The sequence below is a fragment of the Theobroma cacao genome, chromosome 3 (assembly GCF_053813885.1).
Source record: "Theobroma cacao isolate CCN51 chromosome 3, ASM5381388v1, whole genome shotgun sequence".
Lineage (NCBI taxonomy): Eukaryota > Viridiplantae > Streptophyta > Magnoliopsida > Malvales > Malvaceae > Theobroma > Theobroma cacao.
In genome coordinates this window covers 39,818,817-39,846,241 of record NC_142641.1, presented here as the reverse complement: position 1 = coordinate 39,846,241, position 27,425 = coordinate 39,818,817, and the positions used below count along the sequence as shown (strand labels likewise).

The window sequence follows — 27,425 nt, the reverse complement described above, 5'->3', positions numbered from 1 at the left end:
AAGCTGCAATAAATAAGTCCCGAGACAACAAATATAGGAGACAATGGCCTAGAGCAAACGTCTCAACTCTCCCTTTTCTTCTAAAAAATGGGAAATCCTTAAAAATATTATACGGGTATGGTTTTGGAGTTAGGACAACCTTGAACCAAAAGCTAAGAGGAAAATGGCAACAGGCATGCTAATTACGGGTCAAGACTGGATCAAACTGGGCTTATGATGTTTGGACCATATGAGGCTTTCCCTTAATTGCGTTTAGGGCAGGCGCAAATTAATCCCCAAATTCGCAATCCGCACAAGGTCATTTTCCTAGTTCGAGCCAGTTGGAGAAAACACAAATAAATCATCACATACCATTTGCCAAGTCCTTACCATTCGTTATAGTCTGATTTCTCTGGAAAAATCACATAAATTGATGTATGGATGCTTGAATATTACATCAAACTACACTGTTGCTGGTGAACCAAAAACATGAAAATATAGGCAGATGATCGTATTTCTTTGGACAAGGAAGAAGATCAAGCGCAATATAGCAGCCTAGCTCATATTTTATATCGAGACAATCTTGAATGTAAAATTAGATTTGTCTAACCATCCCCACTCATACCAAGACTTAAATGCTTTCTTGTTGAAGAGGAAAAATCCAAAGGGCCACAAAGAAACATATACCGAAAAATCTCAAGCAACCAAAAACTAAGAATAAGAAGACATACATGCATAGATATGATGCAAGGCAAAAAAAAAAAAAACCTATCAATCATGTGAGGGAAGCCCCCAAACATAACCTGAATAATCTTCTCATCAACTGTTTGAAACTATAGTAGAGCACGAAGAAGATAACTCAGTCAAATGGGCAAATGGGCTCTCCATCTTTCTTCAGCCACTATGCTTTGCGGACCTGAATATTGTGAGTGGACTGGAATCGCCAGATGGGCTGTCTGCCACTCTGAACAAGTGCCACCTCTTCTCCCTCCTTTACCATTCCTTGCTTCTGCACATCAGCAACCATATAACAAAACACACTATATCAATAACCAATTTTCTTTTTGCAAGAAAACAGTGGAAGAAAAAACAACAAAACAGCATCAACTAGCAGTATGATCCAATGAACCAGAGTCCACAAACGTAACTACCAGTATTCTGAATATTAGGGGCTCATGAAATGACTGGTGAGAATAGTAAATATGTTGCTCTACAAAGTCATGCCCCTCACAGTTAAATGTCATCAACTAGCTTGAAAAATCCCCGGTTTTGACCCACACATAGCAAGCAAGAAAATGCCAATTACATTAAATGAACACAAAACTCTATTGGTCAATGTCAGTGCAACCCAGAAATGAATCTAACCTTGGTTGAAGTTTTGACCCTAAAATCCCCAAGTATCAAGGGACCCCCATATAAAGTAATTGTCGTGACGTGCGGATCCGGGAACCCGTCCGCCAGACGCGGGCGAAAATTAAAATCGCGAAGGTGTGGGAGTCGCCACCAATCTTTTTTATCTAAGGTGTGATTGGTCACCTATTAACCCGATTCTAATCAACGAAGTCCTAAATTAATTTTAGATCCGTCGAAAGAACGAGAACTGGTCCACATTTTCTAGAGATGGGTTCGGGAGTGCGGTTACGCACGGAGAAGGGTTAGCACCTCCGTGACGCCCGTTCTACGAACGGTACCATTTAATCTTAAGTTATCTTAATATAGCATTTTCTTAGTTTAATCCCTATTTTATTAATTAAATTTTATTGAATTGTCAGACTGAGTTTTTTTATTTTATTTATTTATTTATTTATTTTATTTATTTTATTTAATTTATATTTATATTTATTTATTATTATTATTATTATTATTTTAATTTATGTGTCTACAGTTGCCCCTCTTTGCACATTCTTGAGAATCAAGGATAGTGCAAAGACGTAGACACCACATTTGGCTTATCTTGAAGCCAGTTGGTTTAATCAAATCGATCTAGAATCGACTTATCTCAAAATAAGTTCGATTTTAAACAAAAATAAAATTTCTAGACTTGATCTGGGCTTGACCCATGTTAGAACAAATTCAATTAAAATTCTTAGACTTAATCTTGGCTCGACCTATCTCACAACAGGTTCGATTTGAACAAAATTAAAATTCCTAGACTTAATCTAGGCTCGACCTATCTCACAACAGGTTCGATTTAAACAAAATTAAAATTTCTAGACTTAATCTAGGCTCGACCTATCTCACAACAGGTTCGATTTAACAAAATTAAAATTCTTAGACTTAATCTAGGCTCGACCTATCTCACAACAGGTTCGATTTAACAAAATTAAAATTCTTAGACTTAATCTAGGCCCGACCTATCTCACAACAGGTTCGATTTAACAAAATTAAAATTCTTAGACTTAATCTAGGCCCGACCTATCTCACAACAGGTTCGATTTAAACAAAATTAAAATTTCTAGACTTAATCTAGGCTCGACCTATCTCACAACAGGTTCGATTTGAACAAAATTAAAATTCCTAGACTTAATCTAGGCTCGACCTATCTCACAACAGGTTCGATTTAAACAAAATTAAAATTTTTAGACTTAATCTAGGCTCGACCTATCTCACAACAGGTTCGATCTAAAAATTGAAATTCCTTTAATGCTAACTTAATTGGAATAACATGAAATGAAAAGACTCAAATCCTTCCATTGAAGTTTTACAATCTCAACCCTTTAGGTCGAGTGACTTTCTACTTTCGACGCTTGGGACATGAATTAATTTTGATTCTTGTCGAGTGCATGGCTAGGCATGTATGCATGATTGACATGATAGAATGTTTTTTCATGTTTATGATTAAGGTTCCAAGACCTTCTTGCTTCATTCGATTTTTCACTGCAACTTTCGATCTTCTTTGCCTGTTTTCTTTCCTTCTGTAGAATTCAGGTAACTCCAGACTTCCCCTTAAGTACCCTCTCCTTTGACATTTGACTTTGCCTTAGGTTCAGGGCTCTGCCATTCCTTTTTCATCCTTAAGTTTTTTGTTGAACAGTGAGTGTAATTTCTTGCTTAATTAGTTTATTTCTTTTACCAATCATCATTCATTTCCATGACAATCATTATGTGAATCATGGGATGGTAAATAACGAAAGAGTTGAAATAAAGAGGCGAAGAAAAACTTCATATATGAGGAATCAAATAGTTCAAGGTAAACAGAATTTACAGGGCAGACATTAGATCTTTTAAATAATGAACACCCAGACCATTAAGAGAAAACAATTTGATATTCGATTTCAAGAATTGTCCTTGATTGATGTTTTGATCAAATCTGTAGGTTGCAGATTCCTTAGCTTCCCATTCTTTGTGAAATTGTGGAGCTCCATCTATGGTGTATTTAGGCTGACATCCCCAAATTCCATTCTATCTTCCTGTTTTTCGGCCTCAAGCCGCTTTTTTTCGGGTTTTCGAAATGAGCCTCCTCCCTTAGGTACGAGCTGCCCTTTTCGGGTTTTCAGCACGAACCCCCTCCTTTAGGTACGAGCCGCCCTTTTCGGGTTTTCAGCACGAACCCCTTCAGTTTTTTTTTTTTTTTTAATTTAGGCATAGTACTTCTTCACCGCATCCGCATTTATTGGATTAGGCAGATCTCCCCCATCCATGTTAGCCAAAATCAAAGCTCCTCCTGAAAAAGCCTTCTTTACCACGTATGGCCCTTCCCAATTCGGCATCCATTTCCCTCGAAAATCAGTTTGATTAGGGAGTATTCTTTTGAGAACCAACTCTCCTTCTCGGAACTGCCTGGGATGAACTTTTTTCTCGTATGCTCGCATCATCCTTCGTTGGTACATCTGGCCATGACAAAGAGCCGCCAGCCTTTTCTCCTCAATCAGATTCAACTGTTCGTAGCGGGAGCAGACCCACTCAGCATCTTCCAATTCCGTTTCCATCAACACCCTCAATGATGGGATTTCTACTTCAACAGGTAGGACTGCTTCTGCACCGTATACTAATGAGTACGGAGTTGCCCCGGTGGAGGTACGCACAGAAGTTCGATATGCATGTAGGGCAAACGGAAGTTTCTCATGCCAGTCTTTATAAACTTCAGTCATCTTTTCGACAATCTTCTTGATGTTTTTGTTGGCTGCCTCTACCGCTCCGTTCATCTTCGGACGGTAAGTTGTCGAGTTATGATGTTTGATCTTGAATTTAGCGCAAACATCCTTCACCATCGCACCATTCAAATTGCTTGCATTATCCGTAATGATCCTTTCTGGAAGTCCATACCGACATATGATCTCCTTTTGGATGAACCTGCACACCACTTTTTGTGTCACATTGGCATAGGAAGCTGCTTCTACCCATTTCGTGAAATAATCAATGGCCACTAATATGAATCGATGTCCATTAGAGGCTTTTGGCGAAATAAGTCCAATCACGTCCATTCCCCACATTGAAAATGGCCAAGGCGCCGTGAAAACGTGCAATGGGGCTGGTGGAGCATGGATTCTATCGGCGTATACTTGACACTTGTGGCATTTTCGAGCAAAGTTTATGCAGTCTGATTCCAATGTCAACCAATAGTAACCAGCTCCCATAATTTGTCTAGCCAACATATGTCCATTAGCATGAGCTCCACAAGTTCCTTCGTGGACTTCTTTCATTATTTTGTTGGCTTCCGCAACATCCACACATCTCAAGAGTACTTGGTCTCGACTCCTTTTGTAGAGCACTTCTCCGCTAAGGAAGAAACCCATTGCTAATCTTCGAAGAGTTCGCTTGTCATTATCGGTGACATTCTCAGGATATGCCTGATGCTTGATGTATTGCCTGATATCATGATACCACGGCCTACCATCAACCTCTTCTTCAACATTCAGGCAGTGTGCGGAGACTTCACGAACTTCTAAATCAAAAGGGCGTACATCGGCCGCCTCTTTTATTTTGAACATCGCCGCGAGGGTGGCCAAAGCATCAGCAATCTGATTCTCTTCTCGAGGCAAATGGTTGAAACTGATTTCTTTGAATTGTTTGCTTAATTCTGTAACCAGCTTTTTATATGGAACTAGTTTAGGATCTCTAGTTTCCCATTCACCTTTCATTTGGCATATCACTAAAGCCGAATCTCCGTAAACATCTATCGCGTCAACCTTCATCTCAATTGTTGCTTGTAATCCCATTATCAACGCCTCATACTCCGCCATATTGTTGGTACAATTGAAATTCAATCTCGTCGTGGCTGGATAGTACTTTCCGTTTGGAGAAATCAACACTGCCCCAATTTCGTGCCCCAAAGCATTGGATGCTCCATCAAAATACACCTTCCATGGATTAAGTTCATTGGGACTAACCTCTTCTATATGCAAGACGGCCATCAAATCTTCATATGGAAAATCGAAACTTACAGATTCATAATCCTCATTAGCTCGATCTGCAAGGAAATCGGCGATGGCGCTCCCTTTGATTGATTTTTGGGACACATACACAATGTCATACTCAGACAATAGCACTTGCCACCGAGCTATTCTTCCGGACAGGCAGGGTTTTTCAAAAATATACTTGATGGGATCTAATTTCGCCACCAACCATGTTGTGTGATACAACATATACTGTCGGAGCCTCTGAGCGGTCCATGCTAGTGCACAACACATCTTTTCGAGTGCAGAATATTTGGACTCATACTCCATGAACTTCTTGCTTAAATAATATACGGCTCGTTCTTTCTTCCCAGTTTCATCATGTTGTCCCAATACACATCCCATAGAATTCTTGTTCACAGTCAAATACAGAATGAGAGGTTTTCCGACCGTCGGTGGCATCAACACCGGTGGATTTGTGAGATATTCTTTGATTTTATCAAAGGCTATTTGACATTCTTCATTCCACTCTCCTGGGTCTCGTTTTCGAAGCAGCTTGAAGATTGGATCACATTTGCAGGTGAGCTGGGATATAAATCGAGCAATGTAATTCAGCCTCCCTAAAAATCCTCTCACTTCTTTTTGCGTTTTGGGAGGTGGTAGCTCTTGAATAGCTCGTATTTTATCCGGGTCCACTTCAATTCCTTTTTCACTGACTATGAACCCCAACAATTTCCCAGAGGTTACACCGAAAGTGCATTTTGCAGGATTCAACTTGAGCTGGAACTTTCACAATCTCTCGAACAGTTTCTTGAGATTGACAGTATGATCCCTTTCTGTATGAGATTTTGCAATCATGTCATCCACGTATACCTCTATCTCTTTATGCATCATATCGTGGAACAAAGCTACCATTGCCCTTTGGTAAGTGGCGCCTGCATTCTTCAATCCAAATGGCATTACTTTGTAACAAAACGTTCCCCACATGGTCACGAACGTTGTTTTTTCCATATCTTCGAGTGCCATCTTAATCTGATTGTAACCAGAAAAGCCATCCATGAATGAGAACAAAGCATGTTTTGCCGTGTTGTCCACAAGAGTATCAATATGTGGCAAAGGGAAGCTATCTTTCGGACTCGCTCTGTTCAAATCCCTATAATCGACGCACAGTCAAACTTTTCCATCCTTCTTAGGAACTGGAACTATATTAGCTACCCATTCAGGGTACTTAGCCACCTCTAAAAATCCAGCATCGAATTGCCTTTTTACTTCCTCTTTAATCTTCAGCAACATCTCTGGCTTCATCCTTCTCAACTTCTGTTTAATAGGCTTGCAATCTGGTTCCAAAGGTAACTTGTGAACAACCATGTCAGTATTAAGACCTGGCATGTCCTGATATGACCAAGCAAACACGTCCACATATTCACGGAGCAATTCTTCCAGCTTCTGTCGTTCATCGGATGACAGCGAGGTGCCAATCTTAACCTCTTTCTTCTCTTTCCCATTTTCGAGGTTAATCATTTCTGTGAGTTCCTGATGAGGTAAAATCTCCTTTTCTTCCTGTTCCAACATTCTCGACAAATCAGGGGGTAAGCTGTAGTCATCCACCTCCTCTTCATTTTTCAATTCATCAATGTTCGGAATTATCTCAAAATCGATACTCAAATCGTTGTCTAGATTGTCTTCGTGTTCATTATTTAAAGACCTGCAAACAGGTAGAGTTGGACGGGTGTATGGGTAAGTATTTATTAGCTAAAAGAATAGATGAAAGGAAATATGCAAAAAGATTGATGAGTTATGAAACACATTATGCATTGTCATTTATTCAAATGATGAAGGTAACAGAAAGCCCTACTTAAACAAGAAATTAATCTTAACACCCTTGGGCATAGGCATTTAGATAGAATTGTTCGTTACATTTTGGAAGACTTAAAGATGATGGGCAGTTCCGTGGCTGTCCAATTGCTTAGCTCCTCTCCTGGCAGTACTGGATACACCATAGGGATCTTCCCATCAGGTTCTTCATCTCTGATCATATGGATTGATAGCTCATCAAATATCCGTAGAACCTGATTGACCTTTGGTGGTGCTTCGGGATGAATGAAACCTGCAGAGCGAAAAATCTCATATAGGTGTGGGATTGTCCGTTCCCCGAATTCTTCTTCCTTTCCCTCAAGTTGAGCCATCCTTTTAATCTTCTTCTGAGCTGTCAGCTTCCTTCTCTCTTCTTTGGTGGGCTTGTACCCCAAACCAAACCTTTCTTCGTTCTTCATTGGAGTCAGAGGACGGTTAATTCCTTGTAAATTCTTTTCTAACCCCAAACCAGCACGGCATCCTTTACCCACAGTCTGCTTAACTCCCATTTTAGTGGCTACTGACAAACGAGGGGTCGGTATCACTTTTCTTTCCCCCACATAAGTAGCATTAACAAATTCAAAAGATCTGAAAGAACATTCTGGGACTTCTTCTGTTGCCTCTACATAGGGAGCAGATGATGGTTGAATAGCCAGTATGTCTTCTTTCGCACATACACTTATCAGTTGGCCTTCAGCTATGAATTTAACTTTTTGATGAAGGGAAGATGGTATGGCTCCAGCCATATGAATCCATGGACGCCCTAACAAGTAATTGTAGGACGGGGCAATGTCCATGACTTGAAATTGGACCTCAAAAATGCAAGGGCCAATTTTTATCGGTAGTTCAATGTCCCCTACCACCTCCCTTGTGGTCCCGTCGAAAGCCCTTACAACCATGCGGCTGGTTCTCATATACGACACATCTACTGGCAACTTGGTTAAAGTAGAGCGAGGCATGACATTCAAAGCTGAACCATTATCGACCAAGACCCTAGGTACGGCATGGTCCTTGCATTTGATGGTAATATGCAGCGCTTTGTTACTTCCTCGACCACCCGATGGTATTTCTTCATCATTAAAGGCAATGAAGTTTCCCACTGTAATGTTCCCCACGATGTGGTCTAGCTTTTCCACTGATATATCTTGTGCCACATAAGCTTGGTTCAAGACTTTGAGCAGTGCGTTCCTGTGTGCTTCCGAATTCAAAAGTAAAGACAACAACGAGATGCGAGCGGGCATCTTGGTTAATTGTTCTACCACACTGTATTCACTGTGTTTGATAAACTTGAGAAATTCACCCATTTTTTTCTCGGTGACAGGATTTTTGACCTCACTATTCGGGGCAACTACGGATTCGTCAACTTGGTCCTTGGAAAAGGTATTTGCTTTCTTTAGGCCTCCCTCTCCCTGTGCTGGTTTTCCTTTTCCAACTCTTTCTGCTACCTCAGGGGAATAACATCGCCCACTTCGCGTTATACCCCCCACACCAGTTAGGTCTTCAAAAGATGCTTGGGGGGCGGATGAAGCTGTGCCCGAAATATTACACTGGTAATTCCATGGGACAGCCTTATCACTCTTGTAAGGGAATGGGCTGGGGACTTCGATGGTGATACCACTTCTGATCATAGTTGGGGATGTATCATTCATCGGGCTTCTGTTTTCTTCATAGAAGATGGTGAGAGGTTTAGGTTTGTTTGTCCCGAATGAACTTGATGCCACTTCAGCTGGGGTGTCTTCATTTATGGTTCCAACCAAATTCTCTTCAGCTTCTTCATAAAACTCAATTATCGATGAATCGATCAATTCTTGCAACTTACGACGAAAGCCATGACAATTTTGAATGGAATGCCCAATTGCCCCCATATGAAATTTGCAAGAATAAGCGAGATCATGCCCCAATTCCTTTGTGTCGACGGGTTCTGGAGTGATGGCATTCACCTTGGACAACGCCTCAAACACTTTATCCATCGGTGTTTGAATCTCATCAATACCCTTTTTTACCTTTCGAATCATCCCTTCATGTATGGCATTCACAGTCGGTCTTCCATGATTAGGTAACGGGTTCCCATCAACATTCGAACTGTCTTTTTTGGCAAAATTTAGGAGCCCTGCCTTAATGAGCTCTTGGACCTTATGTTTTAAAGCAGTGCAATTCTCGGTGGAGTGCCATTGAATTCCAAAATGGTAATCACAATGTGCATTCGGATCATACCATTTTGGGAAAGGTGGTCGGAGTGGTTCTAAAGGGGTTCGAGCAAGGAGTCGATTTTCTATGAGTTGTGGTAGCAATGTAGTGTAAGGAACTGGAATAGGATCAAACTTTGGTCTTTCTGGGGTAGTTTTAGGTCCTCTTTGACCATGGCCAGGATTATTGGTTGAAGCTACCAGTCTTAGTGGTGGAGTTTGTGGAAGAACATTGGTTTGAAATGTTGGTTGCGGGACGGGTTGGTACATATATGGGTTTTGTGTGACGTTGCCTATGTGCGGATAGAAGGGTTGGTATGGAGGGTACGGGTAATATGGGTTAAAGTTGTGGGCTTGTTGGTTGTCGTGAGCGACTGCTTGTACATCCCCTTCTTTCTTCTTGGGCGTACTCCCTTTCTTTGAGCTGGCAACTTCATGCCCTTCAATTTTTCCGCTTTTGATAGCTCCTTCTATTATTTCTCCCGATAAGATCAAATCTGTAAAGTTTTTTGTGGCATTGCCGATCAAGCGCTCATAGAATGGAGCTCGGAGGGTATTTATGAACAAAACAGTCATCTCCTTATCAGTGAGAGGTGGCTGAACTTGCGCTGTTGTATCTCTCCACCTTTGGGCATATTCCTTGAAGTTCTCGTTTTGCTTCTTCTCCATAGTTTGTAATGACAAACGATCAGGGGCTAATTCAGCCACATGCTTGTATTGGGCTATAAAGGCTCTTGCTAAGTCTTTCCAAGTCTTAATACGGTTTCGATCTAGCTGTACATACCACCGAGCAGCTGACCCAGTCAAGTTGTCTTGGAAAAAATGGATCAGTAACTTATCATCGTGAGACTGTGCAGCCATCTTCCGACAGTACATAGTAATATGTGCCATGGGACATTTTGTTCCGTCGTATTTCTCAAATTTTGGAACCTTGAACTTGGCAGGAATCAATACATCCGGCACTAAGCATAACTCGGTTGCGTCCATGGTACCAAACCTATCAACTCCCTCGATAGCACGAAGACGTTCTTCCAACAGATCATACTTTTTCTGGTCTTTTTCATTTTCCCCTATTTGTGACGAGTCCTTTCTTAGTTTTTCTTGCTCTTTTGGATCGTCCAAATCTGGGACATTTATTGGTTCAGCCGGATTTATCCCAGAATATGGCCCAAATTGCCCATGAATCGGTTGATGGCCTAGCGGGGGTGGTGCATTGTAATAGACGGGTGGGATCACTTGAGGGTGGACCCTTTGAGAGGTTTGGGCGTGTGGTGGAGTGAACCCTGGGGGATAGGGTGGATCTTCCCTTTGGTTTCTACTGTCTTGTGCTGGTAGGTTTTCTGACGGAGCTGGCTCTTCGATCGCTCTTTTTCCTTTACTGAGACTCATCATCAATTCCATCATCTTTGCTAACTGTTCTCTCATTTCTTCCTGAGCTCTTTCCATTCTGTCCATTCGCTCTCTTTGTTCTTCTTCCATGATCCTTGCTCGTTGACGCGTATTATGAACACGTTGATCACTTGGCTTAGGTGGTCGAGCTATTTTGGAACCTTATTATTGATCATAAACATGAATTAGATGCGTATTTGATGCATGAGTGAACCCATTATCTTTATTTTTAAATGAAAGTACTTATTGCCATGAAATGATGATTTATGCATGTATGAATGATTATGTACTAAAAGTATTCATCACATGACACCCAACAACAAAAGTCATCCATTGCATAAGATATTTGTCTTAGATTACAACTCAAAGGCCATCTAGAAATATTCGCCAATCTTATTATAATGGCTATACACCTCATCTAAATACTTGATCAACTGTTGCTCTTGTTTTCCAATTGGAAAGATTTGGCTTCTTAATATGTCCATCTTCCAAGCCATGCTTCTCGCCTTGTAAGCCACCTCCCTCATTTGCCAAACCAAGTAATCCATCTGGTTGTACTTCTCTGTATAAGCTTGTCTGTAAGATTCACCCCATTCTTGGATTCTGGTGCTCTGTTGCTTGAGGCGCTCATATTCCTGTTGATAAGTCGTCATGACCCCTTCGAGCTCTTCATACTCCTGTCTTAGTAATTGGATGGACTCTTGTTGGAATCGCACTTGTCTTCTTAACCCATCATTGTGCGTTTGAAGTTCATTGCCTCGATTTTCTCTCACCTGTATTTCCCTTTGAAGTTCACTGGTTGTGGCAGAAAACTTATCATTCAGGCTTTCATACTTCCCTTCCATTTTCCGAGCTTTCTTTCTTTGCTCACTTACTTCTCTTTTCATTTTCTCACACTCTTTTTGGAGGTCTTCATACCGTTGCTTCCAACTGGCATTTTCAACTTCGGACTTCTTTCTAGCCAACTCACTTTCGAGCAAAGCGTCTCGTGGTTCTGGATCAACTGGGCCACGTAGTGCATCTTCTTTCGGATATGCCACATCCTTAACTCGTTGGTCATGCCATATCTGATATCCGGTAGTCACTTCATCGGTGTACCTCCCTTGATCAACTCGGCTAGTTTTCTTCCAAGCTTGCGCAATTTCCTCGATCCTTTTCAGAAAACCCGGCTCTCCATAAGCAAACTCTAAAGTATTAAGTCGGTGTGTCATCGGTACAAACTGTTCTGACCCAAATTGTCTTCTCACCATAATTGGGGCGTAACTGATGGCTCCCCATGGCCCCATTAACGGTACCCAAGGTTCGTTTCCACATTTGTACAAGACCGGGTGATGCGGCATCCACGGAGCTCTTCATGTCACTTCCACACTCATGAGTTCCCGAAATCTAGAGATCCATTGCTCCTTAGTCCTGTTTTCTGGCCATTCACTCTCACAAAATTCTCTGATAGGGGCGGTTTGCGGATGAAATGGCTTTCTGAACTTATCGACCTTGCATTCAAAGTGACTCACTATCCAGATGGAAAGAAGCTGTGCGCATCCCACAAATCGTCCCTCACCTTTCCTTCGACAGTAATTCAGTGATCTGAGAGTTTCCGCTATAATAGAAGGCGAAGGATTGGCCTTGTTGACGACTTGCTCGAAGAAGTCTATAATTTCGACTTCTATATGTCCCAAAACTTTGGGGAAGATCACTAGCCCATAAATTGCCAAGGCCATCACAAGCTGTCCTTGCTCGGTGTCCCGTTGCTTTATGATATAACTACGTAGAAAACTCCACGGGATACATTCATTGTCCCTTTTTTTCCTTAGGTTCTGATCAACTTCCGCCGAAGTAATACCCATCATCTTGGCTAACTTTCGCTTGTGTCCGGTCTTCTGTCCTCTCCAATATATCTTGTCCGGATTATCGAGATCGATTTGCAGGAGAGCCGAGTATTCTTCGATCGTGGGGATCATATCCACCTTATTGAACACGAAGCATCTATACGACGGATCCCAAAATTGCACAATGGCCTTCAACAACTGTTCATCTATCTGGACCTTAAGGAGTCGAGCAATGTGACCATATTTCCTATCGAAATTTGCCCGAGTGGTAGCCCCCCACTTATCCCATATGTTGAGCAAATCGGTGAAGTCGTTCTGTTTGAGATCAAGGTGGACCCTATCAGGTAGTGATGAGGAGTGATCATTTGACAAGCAATCTCCTTCACTTTGTTGGGTACTCGCCATATGCTGAGTCACTTGATAAATTCCATCGTAACTTGAGGATGGCCATGATGACTCCATGTATGCAACTGGATCTACTCTGTTAATGGTTGTCAGGTGACAAATACTTTTCCTATTATGATGCAAATGTGCATATGACAAAAAAATTCAAGTTAGCACTACAAACAAAAATTCCAAAAGATGAATGAAAGTAATTAGTAACCTGATACCTTTATTATTCGCGGAGAAGGATTTAGAATGAGGGGATTATGAAAATTCCTTCATGTGTACCTAGTCAAAAGGTATATTCTCACGGGTGAAGCTCTACCTAAGCAAAGGCGACTCTCGGTATTCTACATGCTGAGTTTGGGTTGAAAATGGAGCTAAAGGTTCCCAAATCGCTCCTCACTGTCGTCCACACGGACTAGTAAGGCACCCCGGTCCTCACCCATTACAGGCTTCAAACGGATTAGGTTCGATTTGAGTGGGAGTCTTCACTAGCCCATGCGGAGGTTATCACCTCACGAGAGCATAGCTACTTAACTCCCTCCTAATTAAGGATAAAGTCCGGGTGGAAGGCTTATGCATGAATGCAAGATGTGTAGTGTGTGAGAAGGAATATACCGACCTTGGACCAATAATTTCACATTCCCCTTATCCTAAATTTCCCGCAATTATTAAAATGGTGAAGTAATAATAGCAAGATAAATAAATGCATTAAACGAAAATATGCAAAATTGATGCTAGGGAAAACAACAAATTAGTCAAGGCTAAAGATAACTTATGATTAATTAATGGCTTGACTCTCGAGTCCCTAGTGGAGTCGCCATCTGTCGTGACGTGCGGGTCCGAAAATCCGTCCGTCAGACGCGGGCGAAAATTAAAATCGCGAAGGTGTGGGAGTCGCCACCAATCTTTTTTATCTAAGGTGTGATTGGTCACCTATTAACTCGATTCTAATCAACGAAGTCCTAAATTAATTTTAGGTCCGTCGAAAGAACGAGAACTGGTCCACATTTTTTAGAGATGGGTTCGGGAGTGCGGTTACGCACGGAGAAGGGTTAGCACCTCCGTGACGCCCGTTCTACGAACGGTACCATTTAATCTTAAGTTATCTTAATATAGCCTTTTCTTAGTTTAATCCCTATTTTATTAATTAAATTTTATTGAATTGTCAGACTGAGTTTTTCATTTGATTTTACGTATGCATATGATGCAAGCGTATAATGATGTCGTGACTTGTTTATTTTAAATGATGGAGTCGATAATCTTTTATTGGAAAATTATTCGAAGACCATCCCAACGCTTTGGTGAAGTCTCGAAATCCTCCTCACCTAGAGATATCCCCGGAAGAACTCGTCTCTACGAGCTCCTCGGGGAAATCCCATCATCGGGATTCCCGCGCCATATGCAAAGTAAGAGTGGCGTGCAATGACAGTATAAAATGATGGTATCTGTATGCACGCGTTTATTGATTGTAAAAAAATTTTGGTTATTTATTTATTATTTATTATTTTTATATATACTTTATTTTTTGGTTATTTAAAATCCATGTTTGTTGTTGGTCAATTTTTTTACTTGTTTACAAAGCTTATCTAAATAATTAATTAATTAACTTTTAAACGATTAATTTAACTTTGTTTAGTAATATTTATTTGAATTAACAAAATCTTTCTACATATATTATTTTCTAATAATGACTATTTGACTTAATGGGTTTTGAAATTTAGAGTTCAGATTTATCCCGACGCTTCGGTGAAAATTCGTCTCGAATTTCGTACCCGAAAAACATCCGCCCGAAAGAGGTAACTCTTTGCCCCCTTTTTGGCGGTAATACTCAAATATTTTCTTCCAATTATATTATTTATTATTATTATTTATTTATTTTTTCATTTTATTATTATCTTTTAATTTTTATACTTTATATTTTTTTTATTTTTTTTATCTTAATATAATATAATATAATATATATATATTTGCATCATAAATTACTATTATTATTATTTATTTTATTTTTTGATTTTTAATATTAAATATAAGTGCCCATATTATATAAATATTTATTTCCTAAAAAAAATAAATGCATTTAAATTAAAAATGAGCTAGACCCAAGCAAAACAAAACAACAAGGGTTATACCTTGTTGGGCTGCGATTGGCCCAACTCGGCGGCCCGTGGGAGCCCAAATCCAGCACCCCGGCCTATTTCTGGAAGCCCGCAAGGTGAAGTCCAAAACGCACCGTTTTGATGCCTGCGAAGCCGCTCAAAACGACGCCGTTTTGCCTGGTCCTTCCAGCTTCTGCTTGCCTCTCTGAAACGACGCCGTTTTGCCCACGAACCCTAGGTATTTAATCCCCTTTTCTCTCTTTATCTCTTCAGTTTCACTCCTCACTTTCTCTCTCTAGCAGCGGCACCCTCTCCCTTCTCTCTTCCGGCGCCGGCGTCCTCCCCTCTCTTCTCGGATTTCTCTCTCTTAGCCGGCGAATCACTTCGCCTTCCGTCGGCCGAACCCTCTCTTTCGTCGGCCTCTCTCTCTTCTCTCTCAGCGCCAGTTGAACATCTACGGATCCATTCCCTCTCTTCCGTCCGCCGGCTTCCTCTTCTCAGATCCCCTCTTTTTTTGTTGTTTTTGTTTTTGTTCCTTTCTTTTGTGTTTTTTTTTTTGTTGTGTGTCTAACTGCTGGCTTCTTTGTTTTTGCAGGGTTTTAAAGAGCCGGGTTGTCCAATTTTTTGGACAACCCGGCGAGGGGGGGGTTCTGGCACCCCCTGGAGTTGGTGGCCAGAACCCCCCATCCCGCGTAGTGGGTGAGGGATGGGACGGCGACGGGATGGCTGGGCGTACGCCCAGCCATCCCGATTTTTTTTTATTTTTTATTTTATTTATTTATTTATTTTATTTATTTATTTTATTTATATTTATATTTATATTTATTTATTATTATTATTTTTTTTTTTTTTAATTTATGTGTCTACAGTAATGCATGAAGGTTTTGAAATTTTTTTTTTTTTCGAAAATTAGAGTTCATTCATAAAGAAATGATGTCCATGTACATACAGAGGAGGGAAAAAGGCTGAGGTTTTGGAATATTTACAACATATTAATTAATTCAACTTGATACCTCTAGAGAACCACTCAAACATTGGTGCAAAATAACCTTGAACCAACTGATGCATGAACAGTACATCTGTAATTACCAGTAAATTTAAAAGAATTTTCTTTATGAATTCTCTGGTGAAACCTTACCTGCAGCAAAGCTAAAGCATTCTTAAAGGTTTCCTCAGCATCATCTGAAGACTCCATGTATATGGGACATACTCCTTGGTACAAAGCCAATCTCTGTTGTATCCTTTTCCTGCATGACCATTGAAGTCATTGTTAGTCAAACTTTCAAGTTCATAAATCCCAATAATGATAGATCTTCTTTGGCGATACACAACTGCCCAAATATAGCACTTCCAAGTTCATAGATTCCATTATCATGCTACTTTTGGGATTAATATTTCTTCATCAAGTCAAACCTTGTGCAGGACAGACAATTACTATGCCACAATAAAAGACAAATCAGACAGAAAGCTAGAACTAGGCTCCTCACCCCCCACCCCAACCCAAAAAAAGAAAAGAAAAAAAAAATGCAGAAACCTTTAAATGGAGTAAACAAAATCAACTGCACAGTAACAAATTTGAGATTCTGGAACCTGTGAAACTCACTCATTTGTGAAGGCAAAAATAGTGCCAGAAGGCCGATGATGGCTAAGTAATATAGCCATGAAACCAGTTCTAGTAAAGACAACAGTAGAAATTCCAAGAGTGTTTGACATCATTGTTGCATGATATGCAAACATCTCACTCATATGGTTCTACAGAGAACAAGTAACTCCAGTTAGTATTTATAGTTCACAAACAAAAAGAAAACATTAAGAATGTTGACCAAGACACAGAAAAAAAGCATAGAGCATATGGAAAGTGAATGTGCATGTTAAGTGACCTTAAAAGCTTGACCAAGATAAGGTGGCATTTCTCCAACAGATATGGTTGCTTCAGTTCGTAATGCAACTGTTTGCATAACTTTAACAGCTTTCAATGGGAACCTGCAAGAAAGTGAAATCTAACAGCTCAACATCAAAGGTAAAGCAAGCCAGCAGATACTGTTTCTAATTATACGTCCCCTAGAAATTTGCTAAGTTGATTTTAAAGTATGAGACAAACCCGTTTTCTTCTAATTTCACCAACTAGGATCCAAGTATCCATATAAACCTTCTAGATTACCTCAAGGGAAGTTTCTAAATTAAACAATTACTCCACCATAGATCACTATTCATAAGCATAAGACAAATTGGGAAATCCTCATCTAATTTTAAGTGAGAAATTAATAAGTGTGGCTTGCCATATAAGTAAAAAAGGGTATGAAGAGGAAAAAGTTGGAAACAAAATTCTCAAATGCCATGTAATTAACTTATTAACTTACTTTCCATGAGCTGTTTCTCCAGAAAGCATGACGGCATCAGCACCCTCTCTAACAGCAATGGCAATGTCAGACACCTCTGCTCTTGTTGGTGTTGGATGAACTATCATGCTTTCAAGCATATTGGTTGCCACAATAACAGCTTTCCCCATGCTTCGACATGTTCTAATTATCTCTTCCTACATTTTAAACCAAGTAGAGTTATGAGTGGCTGAATAAACACAATTTCATTACTTTAGTTAGTAAGAAAATATGTTTGATAATTCATCTAAATCCATCCTCACTAATTAATCAAAACCTAAACCAACCTGCAAAAGAGGAACCTCCTCGATAGGAAGCTCTGCACCGAGATCTCCTCTTGCAACCATTGCCTAAAATAAAAAGAACAAACATTACTTTCTGCATGGCACATATGTTGCTGAAGCAGCAATAACTAGATAGACTTTCAAATCACAATATCTCCACCACCCTCCCCATCATGGCAGAGAAGAGAGTTATTAGAAGTAATTGCTAAATTCAGCGGATAGTTCTTAATATTTGAAATGAAAAGCCTCGTTACATATTTCAGCACCAAATTTCCTAAAAATTTGAAGAATTTATTTCTTCAGTAAAGATAGAACTCAAGTGTGAAATAGTAAGGAAAATTGACTATGACTTTTTATGCATAAATAAGGCAAAAAATGTAGCTGCAAATTAAAGATCCGATTGAAAAGATTTAAGTGATCACCCCGTCAGATGCTGTTATAATTGAATGCAAATTTGGAATAGAGTCTGCACTTTCAATTTTAACAATAACTTGAATATCTGCATCGCAACCTGCCAAAAGCAAAGGGAAAAAACATCAAAAGTGGAGAATTTAAAGTGCATACCAAGTCCACAGTTATTATTTCATTAAAAAAGTATAAGATACAAATCATAACTTACTCTGCAGATAATTTTTCAACTCATGAACCACTTGCGCATCTTTAACAAAGGAAACAGCATAAAAGTCAACTTTATTGTCTACTCCAAATTTTATGTCATCCCAGTCCTTTTCTGCAGAAAAGCAATTGAAATAGTGAATCTCTTGCTCATCAGGATCCCTCAATTCTTTAGAGAGGGAGTGACAGAAAAAGAGAGAAGGGAGGAGAAAGTGGAAAATCTACAAAACATTATAAATGACAAAAAATAAAATTAAAAGGACCAACCAGTGATAGAAGGCAGAGTGGCACTTTTTCCTCTGACGTTTAAATGTCGCCTAGACTTCAGCTCACCACCATCAACGACTTCACACTGAACTGAATCATCTGTCTTAGACTTCACCATCAATGACATCATACCACCTACATCATGAATCAAAAGTCAGAGAAACATATAATCAGGGCGGAGCAAGTCAAATTTTATTGAGGGGGTCAAATACAATTGAATAAGAGTTAAAGTTTTTAAAAAATTAATATGTTAAATTTGATAAACAATAAAAATATTGATAATAGAAATATAAAACTATAATTTATAAAATATAAATAGTTAAAAATGATATGTAAGATTAATAGTTTTTTTCTATATAATCAAAATTATTTAAATACTATAGATTCAAAATAATTTTATTTCAATTAAATATAAAACGTAAAGCATATAAAAAGAATATACTCAAGTTAATTTTCTCTTATATAATTAGGATTAATAAAAAATGATATATTGATGAAATTTTAAGTAACAATATAACATTACAACTTATCTTTGAGAACTATATAATAATTTATTAATTTTTAAAGATTAAAATTATATAAAATAAAATTTACGTAACATGAAAAAGAAGAACATGACAAGTAGAAGGTAGGTACCACATATTATATAACAAAAAAGAAAAAAATATGGTTAATGTTTTGTAGAAATTTAAAAAAATTACAAAAAATTATAACATATGAAAAAATAGAATAGAAATAAAAAATATAAATAAATATAAATAATAATAATAATAATATAAATTAAAAAAATTAAAGTTGAGTGAAATATGTGAAATTATTTTATTATTTTATTATTTATATTAATTATTAAATAAAAAATTATTTTGAAAAGGACATTAATAGAATATATAAAAAAAATTGAAAAAATTTTATATGTTATGAAAATATTTTTAAAAGTTTTGGGGGGGCCGTCGAGGCTCCGCCTCTGCATATAATCAACAAAGAAATAAATATCCCTGAAAATTGTTCGAGTGTTTTGTGTTCCTAATCTAGTTAAGACTGATTTAGAACACCAAAGCCCTTGTTCGATAATGAAAGGATACACATTATCCTAGAAATGTAAAGATGATTATGTCCTGCAAGGAACTTTTACTCAGCCAACCAGCTTACGTCAATTGAATCCCAAACTTCCTGTATAATGCTAATGATTTCATTTGGACTTAGACAAAGCCCATACGGTATGAAGTGCATTCACATAGGAATAATGGCATTATTTTTTCAAAAGATCTTGTTCACTTCTCAAGTTTGTCCTTAGGCAGACGACACCCCTAACAACAGCATCAATACACCCCTAGCTAAATTATCAAAGCATGACAGATGAGGTAAAACAAACCTTTTAATTCATCTCTAGATCATTAATATCTTTCTTCAGCATATGCTCTCGAAGGCCAGATTACTTTTGCAGTCTTAGACTCTTGATAATTAAATCATTATACTAAGAGCACATCATATATTTCAAACTCAAGGGCAACGTTGAGTATAAGTATAGGACTGAGCTCCAATTTACTTGAAAAGTGTCATACGAGTTTGTACTCGCGCATGCTGCTGGTTTCAGTGGGAAAAAAAAAAAGGCTTGTCAAGCCTAATACACAAGGGAGCATACATGATTGAGACAAATAAACAATTTTCTTTTAAGGAATTGGAGGTGGGAGGGGATGTACAAAAAACAAAAACTTCCATGAACTGTTGAAAATATCAAGGTAGCATACCATCAACAAGAAGCATGTCGCCCACTTCTACATCATTAACAAAGTCATCATAGTTGACACTGACACAATCAGCTGTCCCAACCCCTCTCCGAATCGTAAAAGTAAATTGCTGCCCAGTTGTTAATGTAATTGGTTGGGGCAAGTCACCACTTCTAACCTCAGGACCCTAATAAACAGAGACAAATAATCATAAGAACAGAATAAATGAATATTAAAAAAATAAAATGAAAATGATTAGAACTATGAGAATAAAATTACTCAATATTAGTTATATTATTTTTGCCTATAACACTACGTCCAACCAATTATAAATCTGGATGACTTCACAATAATAGAAACAGTGTATTTTACGGCCTTGTACAATTATAAGATACTAAATTTAGTGGTTCATAACTTCACAAGGATAATAATATTAGTTATATTATTTTTGCCTATAACACTACGTTCAGCCTCTTGCCGGCTGTGACTAACACTTGTTCTGATAATATTTTGTATGTTAAAGAAATGTTTTGGAAGTTGGCTAAAAGAGTTTGGTTTCTTGGAATGTGATGATTGCAGTTTTCGTGAATAATTCATTGTCAACTGAAGCTGTAGATTTATATTCACAGATGGAGGCATGTGGGATAGAACCGGATTCTTTTACTATTGCTAGTGTCCTTCCTGCTTGTGGAGATCTTTCGGCTATTTTTCTAGGAAGACGAATTCATGAATATGTAGAGAGGAAGAAACTCCTCCCGAATTTGGCATTGGAGAATGCATTGATTGACATGTATGCAAAGTGTGGATGCTTACAAGAAGCAAAGGCAGTGTTTGATCAGATGAAGTTTCGGGATATTGTGTCCTGGACTTCTCTGATCTCCGCTTATGGGATGAGTGGCCAAGGTTACAGTGCTGTGGCTCTTTTCTCTGAAATGCAAGATTCCGGCCTTACTCCAGATTCCATAGCATTCGTCTCAGTTCTTTCGGCTTGTAGCCATTCGGGACTATTGGAACAGGGGTGGCATTTCTTTAACTTGACGACAGAACAATATAAGATTATTCCAAGGGTAGAACACTTTGCTTGTATGGTGGACCTACTTGGACGTTCTGGGCAAGTAGAGGAAGCCTATAATTTCATCAGACAGACGCCAATAGAACCTACTGAAAGAGTATGGGGAACTTTATTGGGTGCCTGTTGGATGCACTCCAACATGTATATCAGGCTCCTTGCTGCTGATCATCTTTTTCAGTTAGCACCTGAGCCTTCTGGTTATTATGTCTTGTTATCAAACATATATGCAAAGGCTGGTAGATGGGAAGATGTTACAACTGTTAGATCAATCATGAAGAGCAAAGGGATCAAGAAAATGGCTGGTGGTAGCAATACTGAGATCAACAATCAGGTTTATACCTTTCTTGCTGGAGATCGCTCACATACACCGTCCAAGTCAATCTATGAAGAATTAGATGTGCTGGTGGGGAAGATGAAAGAAGCAGGTTATGTCCCTGAAATTCACTCTGCACTTCATGATGTGGAGGAGGAAGACAAGGAATGCCATCTGGCTGTTCACAGTGAGAAGTTGGCTATTGTTTTTGCCATTTTAAATACTGAACCTGGCACACCTATTAGAATAACCAAGAATCTTCGTATCTGTGGGGATTGCAATATTGCTGCTAAGCTCATTTCACAAATTGCTGAACGTGAAATCATAGTTAGGGATACTTATCGGTTTCACCATTTCCAGAATGGTGTTTGCTCATGTGGAGATTACTGGTGATCAATTTGGACAGGTGCTTCAGAATTTGCAATATATTGGATTATAAGCAAAAGGCATCAGTTGTCCATTGTTTAAACCACACCTGGCATGTCATTGTTGTACGACGGTCTTAGCAGTACGACTGCCAGTGCCATGATTTTATCAAGGGACAAATTGAATCACTGATTATCCTAATCGTTGCAGTTATCACAACTACTGGTCCTAGATCTGATCAGTGGCCGTATCTTGCTTTGGCATGGACCCTAAAAATTTTCTAGTTCCGGTTAAAATCTTGACAGCGTAAGACCGTTTTGATCATCTTCTAAGTGATCTTCTATTGTCATTGGAATTTAAAAGGCATGGTCGGTTCAGTATTCTTTCTGAAGCCTTCATGATTGAAATGGGGGTATGACTTAAATGTGAGTTTTGACATCAGGTTCAATATCAGTTTATCTTGAGAGGTAGGCGGTGTTAAATATCCATCATTTATTATGAGTTTATGCATGGTTCTTCAGAGACACTGATTATGATAGGTTCTCTTTGTAGATTGGTAGTGAACCAAAAATATTGCTTCTTTGCACTTTCTCACCTTTATCTTATATTCTCATATGAAATATGGACAAGCCAGGACTTACATTTTTACTCACACTTAGGGCCCCTTTTTGCAGGAGCAAGTGTATTAAACTTCTGATTAGGGTGGTGGTCATGGCTCCGATTCTGTTGAATTCTCATTGGTACTCCTCATGCAGGCAGGACTTACAACCAATCGAATATCTGTTGTCCCATGAGAGAAACTACATTTGCAGCTATCCTAGTTAAGTGACCACCTCCATCAGGTTAGTTCAAATTGCACTCCCATAAAGACCTTTGGGCATCCCAGGCAGAGTGGGGTTGGCAAGTTGATTGGAGACATGTCTGACCGGCGGATGGGTGAAGACCATGCCAGAGGAACCGCTTCTCAACCAGTATAGGAACAGAGCTGTAGAGTGCGGACTGTTTGAGATGACCTGAAGCTTGCTTCTCATCTTACTAATTGCTAGTGAGTGGCTGGTTGGAAGTCAAACTTGATGGTTGTATGCTAATTTGTCAAATGAATTAGTGGAACATTATTGATTGTTCAGGGAAATGTCTTTAGACTCTGTACCCCTTGACGATTCATAAGTAATTACTTAATTCAATCCAGTAATTAATCACTATTAATTTCTAAATGTACCATTTGGAATATTAATATTTGATATTTATCAAAGATTTAATATTAAATACTAGTTAGCCATCTAAATTATATTATAAGTGGGTTCTAATGAGTACTTCTGGTGGAAAATCAAGAGCTGAAAACTTGGCACTTATCCAAGCATTTTAGCATTTTGCACACTAGGGTCTTCCCGTTCTACTGTACGCCCATAGTTGACTTGACTAGCTAGTTGTCTCCCACTAATCGTAAACGCCTGCGCAAACGGTCAAACATTAAAAGAAAAAAATGAAGAAGAAGTGGAGCATTAAATTTATTGACCTTCTGCTAAGCTTTGAGTCTGGCTTTGTTTAGTTTTCGTCGAATCGTGATGGTGTTTATTGCATTCGGCTTTTCACCTCATTTTGCCACATGAAATGCAGACTACTGAGTGGAAAGTTTTTTTCTTTGCTCAATAACTACAGAGTGGAAATTACATCCTTGTATGAGAGAGAGGGATCAAAAGTTTCCACAATAGGGAGCCCACCTCTGCACAATTCATTTGAAATGTAAAACTCTAATTACCCACATCCAATTTGATAAACCAATGTGTCTCTTTTAAGGAATGAAATTTGAAATTTAAAACCTTACTTCAGAATTTAATTTATACAATAAAACAAGGCAAAAAAAAAAAAGAAATAATACCAAACCTGCTTATCTCATTTTTGTATCCTAGTAAAGGGATTCTTTCACATGTTTTTGGTTCCAAATTGATAATGACATGTGTTACTTTATTAATTTCACAAATTATTACTTTTAATTCAAAACTATTGAGCATTTTCAACCTTCATCTCAATACAAGTTAATGTAGAAAGAAAATTCTTTGTATGAATGTCTATTGTTCATAATTATTGAAATTTCATAACCCATAACTCATTGAAAGCTAGCTACCATGAAAGCTTTCATACCATCACACTGGAAGAAAAATGTCCATGAGATACACTAGTACGTAGAAACCCGAGTTCTGAGAAAAAAAAAAAGTAAGCTAAATCGGCTTCCCTCACACACCATAAGCCATTTACTTTAAACAGGAACTCACAAGGTGCTTGCCTAAATTTCTTTTCTCTAAAGTCATAGGAAATGCTATGGCTTCGTCTGCTTTACACTTGCTTTATTCTTTCATAAATCACGGGCATGGACATTCTAGTCGTGGATGTTTGTTTGCTTCGGAAGACTTCGTTTCTATTGGACGGAGGGGCATCTAAACCCTCTATAAATATGAAGCCCATTAACAAATGGGAGGCACATCTTTTTAGCAAAAATGGCTACAAGATCTGAAGCCAGCCCGACGCTCTTCTTTCTCCTTTTGGTCTTAGCAATAATTAAAACTTCCCATGCTGCTGGTGGCATCGCCATCTACTGGGGCCAGAACGGCAACGAGGGAACCCTGACTGCAACCTGTGCCACAGGCAGATATGCCTACGTTAACATAGCCTTCCTTAACAAATTTGGCAATGGTCGCACGCCTGAAATTAATTTGGCTGGTCACTGTAATCCGGCATCCAATGGCTGCACCGCTGTCAGCAGTGGCATAAGAAGATGCCAAGCCCGAGGAATCAAGGTCATGCTCTCTATTGGAGGCGGCGTTGGCAGCTACTCTCTGGCTTCTCAAGCAGACGCCAAAAATGTAGCCGATTATCTTTGGAACAATTTCTTGGGTGGAACATCGTCTTCCCGTCCGTTAGGCGATGCTGTATTGGATGGCATTGATTTTGACATAGAGCTTGGCTCAACTCAATACTGGGATGATCTTGCTCGTTATCTATCAGCTTACAGCAAACGGGGAAGAAAGGTGTATTTAACAGCAGCTCCTCAGTGTCCATTTCCTGACAGATTGTTGGGGACTGCCCTTAATACAGGCCTGTTTGACTATGTTTGGATTCAGTTTTATAACAATCGCCCATGCCAATACTCTTCAGGCAACACCAGCAACCTTGTCAACTCATGGAACCGGTGGACATCATCCATAAACGCAGGAAAGATATTTTTGGGGTTACCGGCAGCACCGGCAGCGGCTGGAAGTGGGTATATTCCGCCGAATGTGTTAACTTCTCAAATACTTCCGGTGATTAAGAGCTCAGCTAAGTATGGAGGTGTTATGCTTTGGTCTAAGTTCTTTGATGATAGGAATGGTTACAGCGCCTCCATTCTGAATAGCGTGTGAGCAAGACTTGTTTTGTGTACTCCCTTTAAGACCTAGACTTTGTATGCAGTTTGGTCTTCTCTGATAAATAAAATATAATAAATTGAGAGATATATCCTTATTGTAGACACCATAAAAAATATATATATATAATAAATAATAAAATAAATTAAAATATAAAAAATATATTAAAAAATATAATAATAATTAAAAAAAATAAAAAAAAGGATGGCTGGGCATGCGCCCAGCCATCCCCTCACCATCCCTTCCCATCAAGTCCCCAACCACCATGCACCAGGGGTTCTGGCCACCAACTCCCTAGTGCCAGAACCCCCTCCTCGCTGGGTTGTCCAAATTTTTGGACAACCCGGCTCTTTAAAAAGACACACACAAAAAATAAAAAGGGGAGAGATCTACGAGAAGAAAAAAAACAAAAAAAAGGGCAAGCAAAAGAAAAAAAAAAAAGAAGAAGAGAGAGAGAGGTGAGAGGTCGGCAAGGGAGAAAGAAAGAAAGAAGAAGCCAACGGGGAGAAGAAGGAGAAGGAGAAAGAAAGGAAGAAAGAAGAAGAAGAAAAAAGAGAAGGGGGACCCGCGGGGAGAAAGGAGAGAAAGAGAAGGAGAAAGAAAGAAAGAAGAAGCCAACGGGGAGAAGAAGGAGAAAGAGAAAGAAAGGAAGGAAGAAGAAAAAGAAAAAAGAGAAGGCGGACCCGCGGGGAGGGAGAAGAAAAGAAAGAGAAAAAGAAAAAAAGAGAAAGAAAGGAAAAAAGAAAGAAAAAAAAAAAAAAGAAGATAATGCAAATTGATTAAGAAACAAGACAAGAAAAAAAGTGTGGGCTCTTGAATTCACCTGGATTTCGTCGGATTCAAAATTAGGTAAGTTTTGTATTTTATATTATTTGAGTTATTATATTATTAGTATTAATTTTATTAACATTCAATATAGTTTTTACAAAAATTATAAATGTATTTATAAAATAATAAATAAGAAAAAATATATTTAAGAAATCAAATAAATAATTAAATAATAATAATAACGATAACAAGAGTAAGTAAATGCGAAAAATAAAATAAAAAAAGAGAAAGAAATAGTTATATTATAAATATATTTAGATAGTTGTAAATATAATATACATACAAAAAGACATGATACGAATATAAAAATATATATATATATATAAAAAAAATGAATGAAAAAATAAAATGATTATTGGAAAAATTTCACTTAAGAAAGGCAAAGAGTTGCTTTTTTTTTTAAGTGAATTTTTTTGGGTGCAAAGTTCGAGACGGATTTTCACCGAAGCGTCGGGATAAGTCTGAACTCTAAACTCCAATACCCGTTAAGTCAAATAGTCATGGTTAAAAAATAATATATGTAGGAAATTTTGTTACATTCGAATTAATTTAAATAAATATTACTAAATAAAGTTAATCCAATCGTTTAAAAATTAATTAATTATTTATTAGATAAGCTTTATAATCAAGTAAAAAAAATTGACCAACAACAAATATGGATTTAAATAGAAGACCAAAAAATAAAGTATATATATAAATAAAAAATAATAAATAACAAATAATCAAAATTTTTAAATAATCAATAAACGCGTACATGTACATACCATCCTTTTATAATGTCATTGCATGCCACTTTTATTTTGCAAATGGCGCGGGAATCCCGATGATGGGATTTCCCCGAGGAGCTTGTAGAGACGAGTTCTTCCGAGGATATCTCTAGGTGAGGAGGATTTCGAGACTTCACCAAAGCGTTGGGATAGTCTTCGAATAATTTTCCAATAAAAGATTACCGACTCCATCATTTAAAATAAACAAGTCACGACATCATTCTACGCTTGCATCATTTGCATACGTAAAACTAAATAAAAAAACTCAGTCCGTCAATTCAATAAAATTTAATTAATAAAATAGGGATTAAACTAAGAAAATGCTATATTAAGATAACTTAAGATTAAATG

At 38.4% G+C, this 27,425-nt stretch overlaps 3 protein-coding genes across 3 annotated transcripts; 2 read left to right on the top strand and 1 right to left on the bottom strand.

Annotated features, from left to right (window-relative positions):
* Positions 1-512: 512 nt before the first annotated feature.
* Positions 513-18,721, bottom strand: LOC148763822 (plastidial pyruvate kinase 2). Its single transcript, XM_088804644.1, has 9 exons — positions 18,601-18,721; positions 18,338-18,448; positions 18,141-18,229; positions 17,722-17,784; positions 17,417-17,592; positions 16,937-17,039; positions 16,660-16,808; positions 16,195-16,303; positions 513-988 (listed from the first exon to the last, which is right to left on the bottom strand). The coding sequence occupies exons 1-9, from the start codon at positions 18,716-18,718 to the stop codon at positions 881-883; spliced, it is 1,026 nt and encodes a 341-aa protein (XP_088660770.1). The 5' UTR covers positions 18,719-18,721; the 3' UTR covers positions 513-880.
* A 1,228-nt stretch (positions 18,722-19,949) lies between these two features.
* Positions 19,950-22,263, top strand: LOC148763821 (putative pentatricopeptide repeat-containing protein At3g49142). The gene is given in 3 exon segments (XM_088804629.1): positions 19,950-19,961; positions 20,751-20,868; positions 20,871-22,263. Coding segments are annotated over 3 exon segments (1,365 nt in total). The 3' UTR covers positions 22,106-22,263.
* A 2,296-nt stretch (positions 22,264-24,559) lies between these two features.
* On the top strand, positions 24,560-25,568 carry LOC148763820 (hevamine-A-like). The gene has a single exon (XM_088804922.1). It carries the CDS (start codon positions 24,574-24,576, stop codon positions 25,474-25,476), a length of 903 nt encoding a protein of 300 aa, XP_088661048.1. The 5' UTR covers positions 24,560-24,573; the 3' UTR covers positions 25,477-25,568.
* The last annotated feature ends 1,857 nt before the right edge of the window (positions 25,569-27,425 follow it).

Bases quoted from the DNA above. Each gene is read 5' to 3' on its own strand.
- LOC148763822 (XM_088804644.1), bottom strand. From the start codon at position 18,718: ATGGTGAAGTCTAAGACAGATGATTCAGTTCAGTGTGAAGTCGTTGAT. The intron at 18,449-18,600 runs GTTGGTCCTTTT...GCTTTTCTGCAG, and splicing joins CACTCTGCCTTCTATCACTG to AAAAGGACTGGGATGACATA. The intron at 16,304-16,659 runs GTGAGTTTCACA...ATGGTCATGCAG, and splicing joins ATTTTTGCCTTCACAAATGA to GAAAAGGATACAACAGAGAT.
- LOC148763820 (XM_088804922.1), top strand. From the start codon at position 24,574: ATGGCTACAAGATCTGAAGCCAGCCCGACGCTCTTCTTTCTCCTTTTG.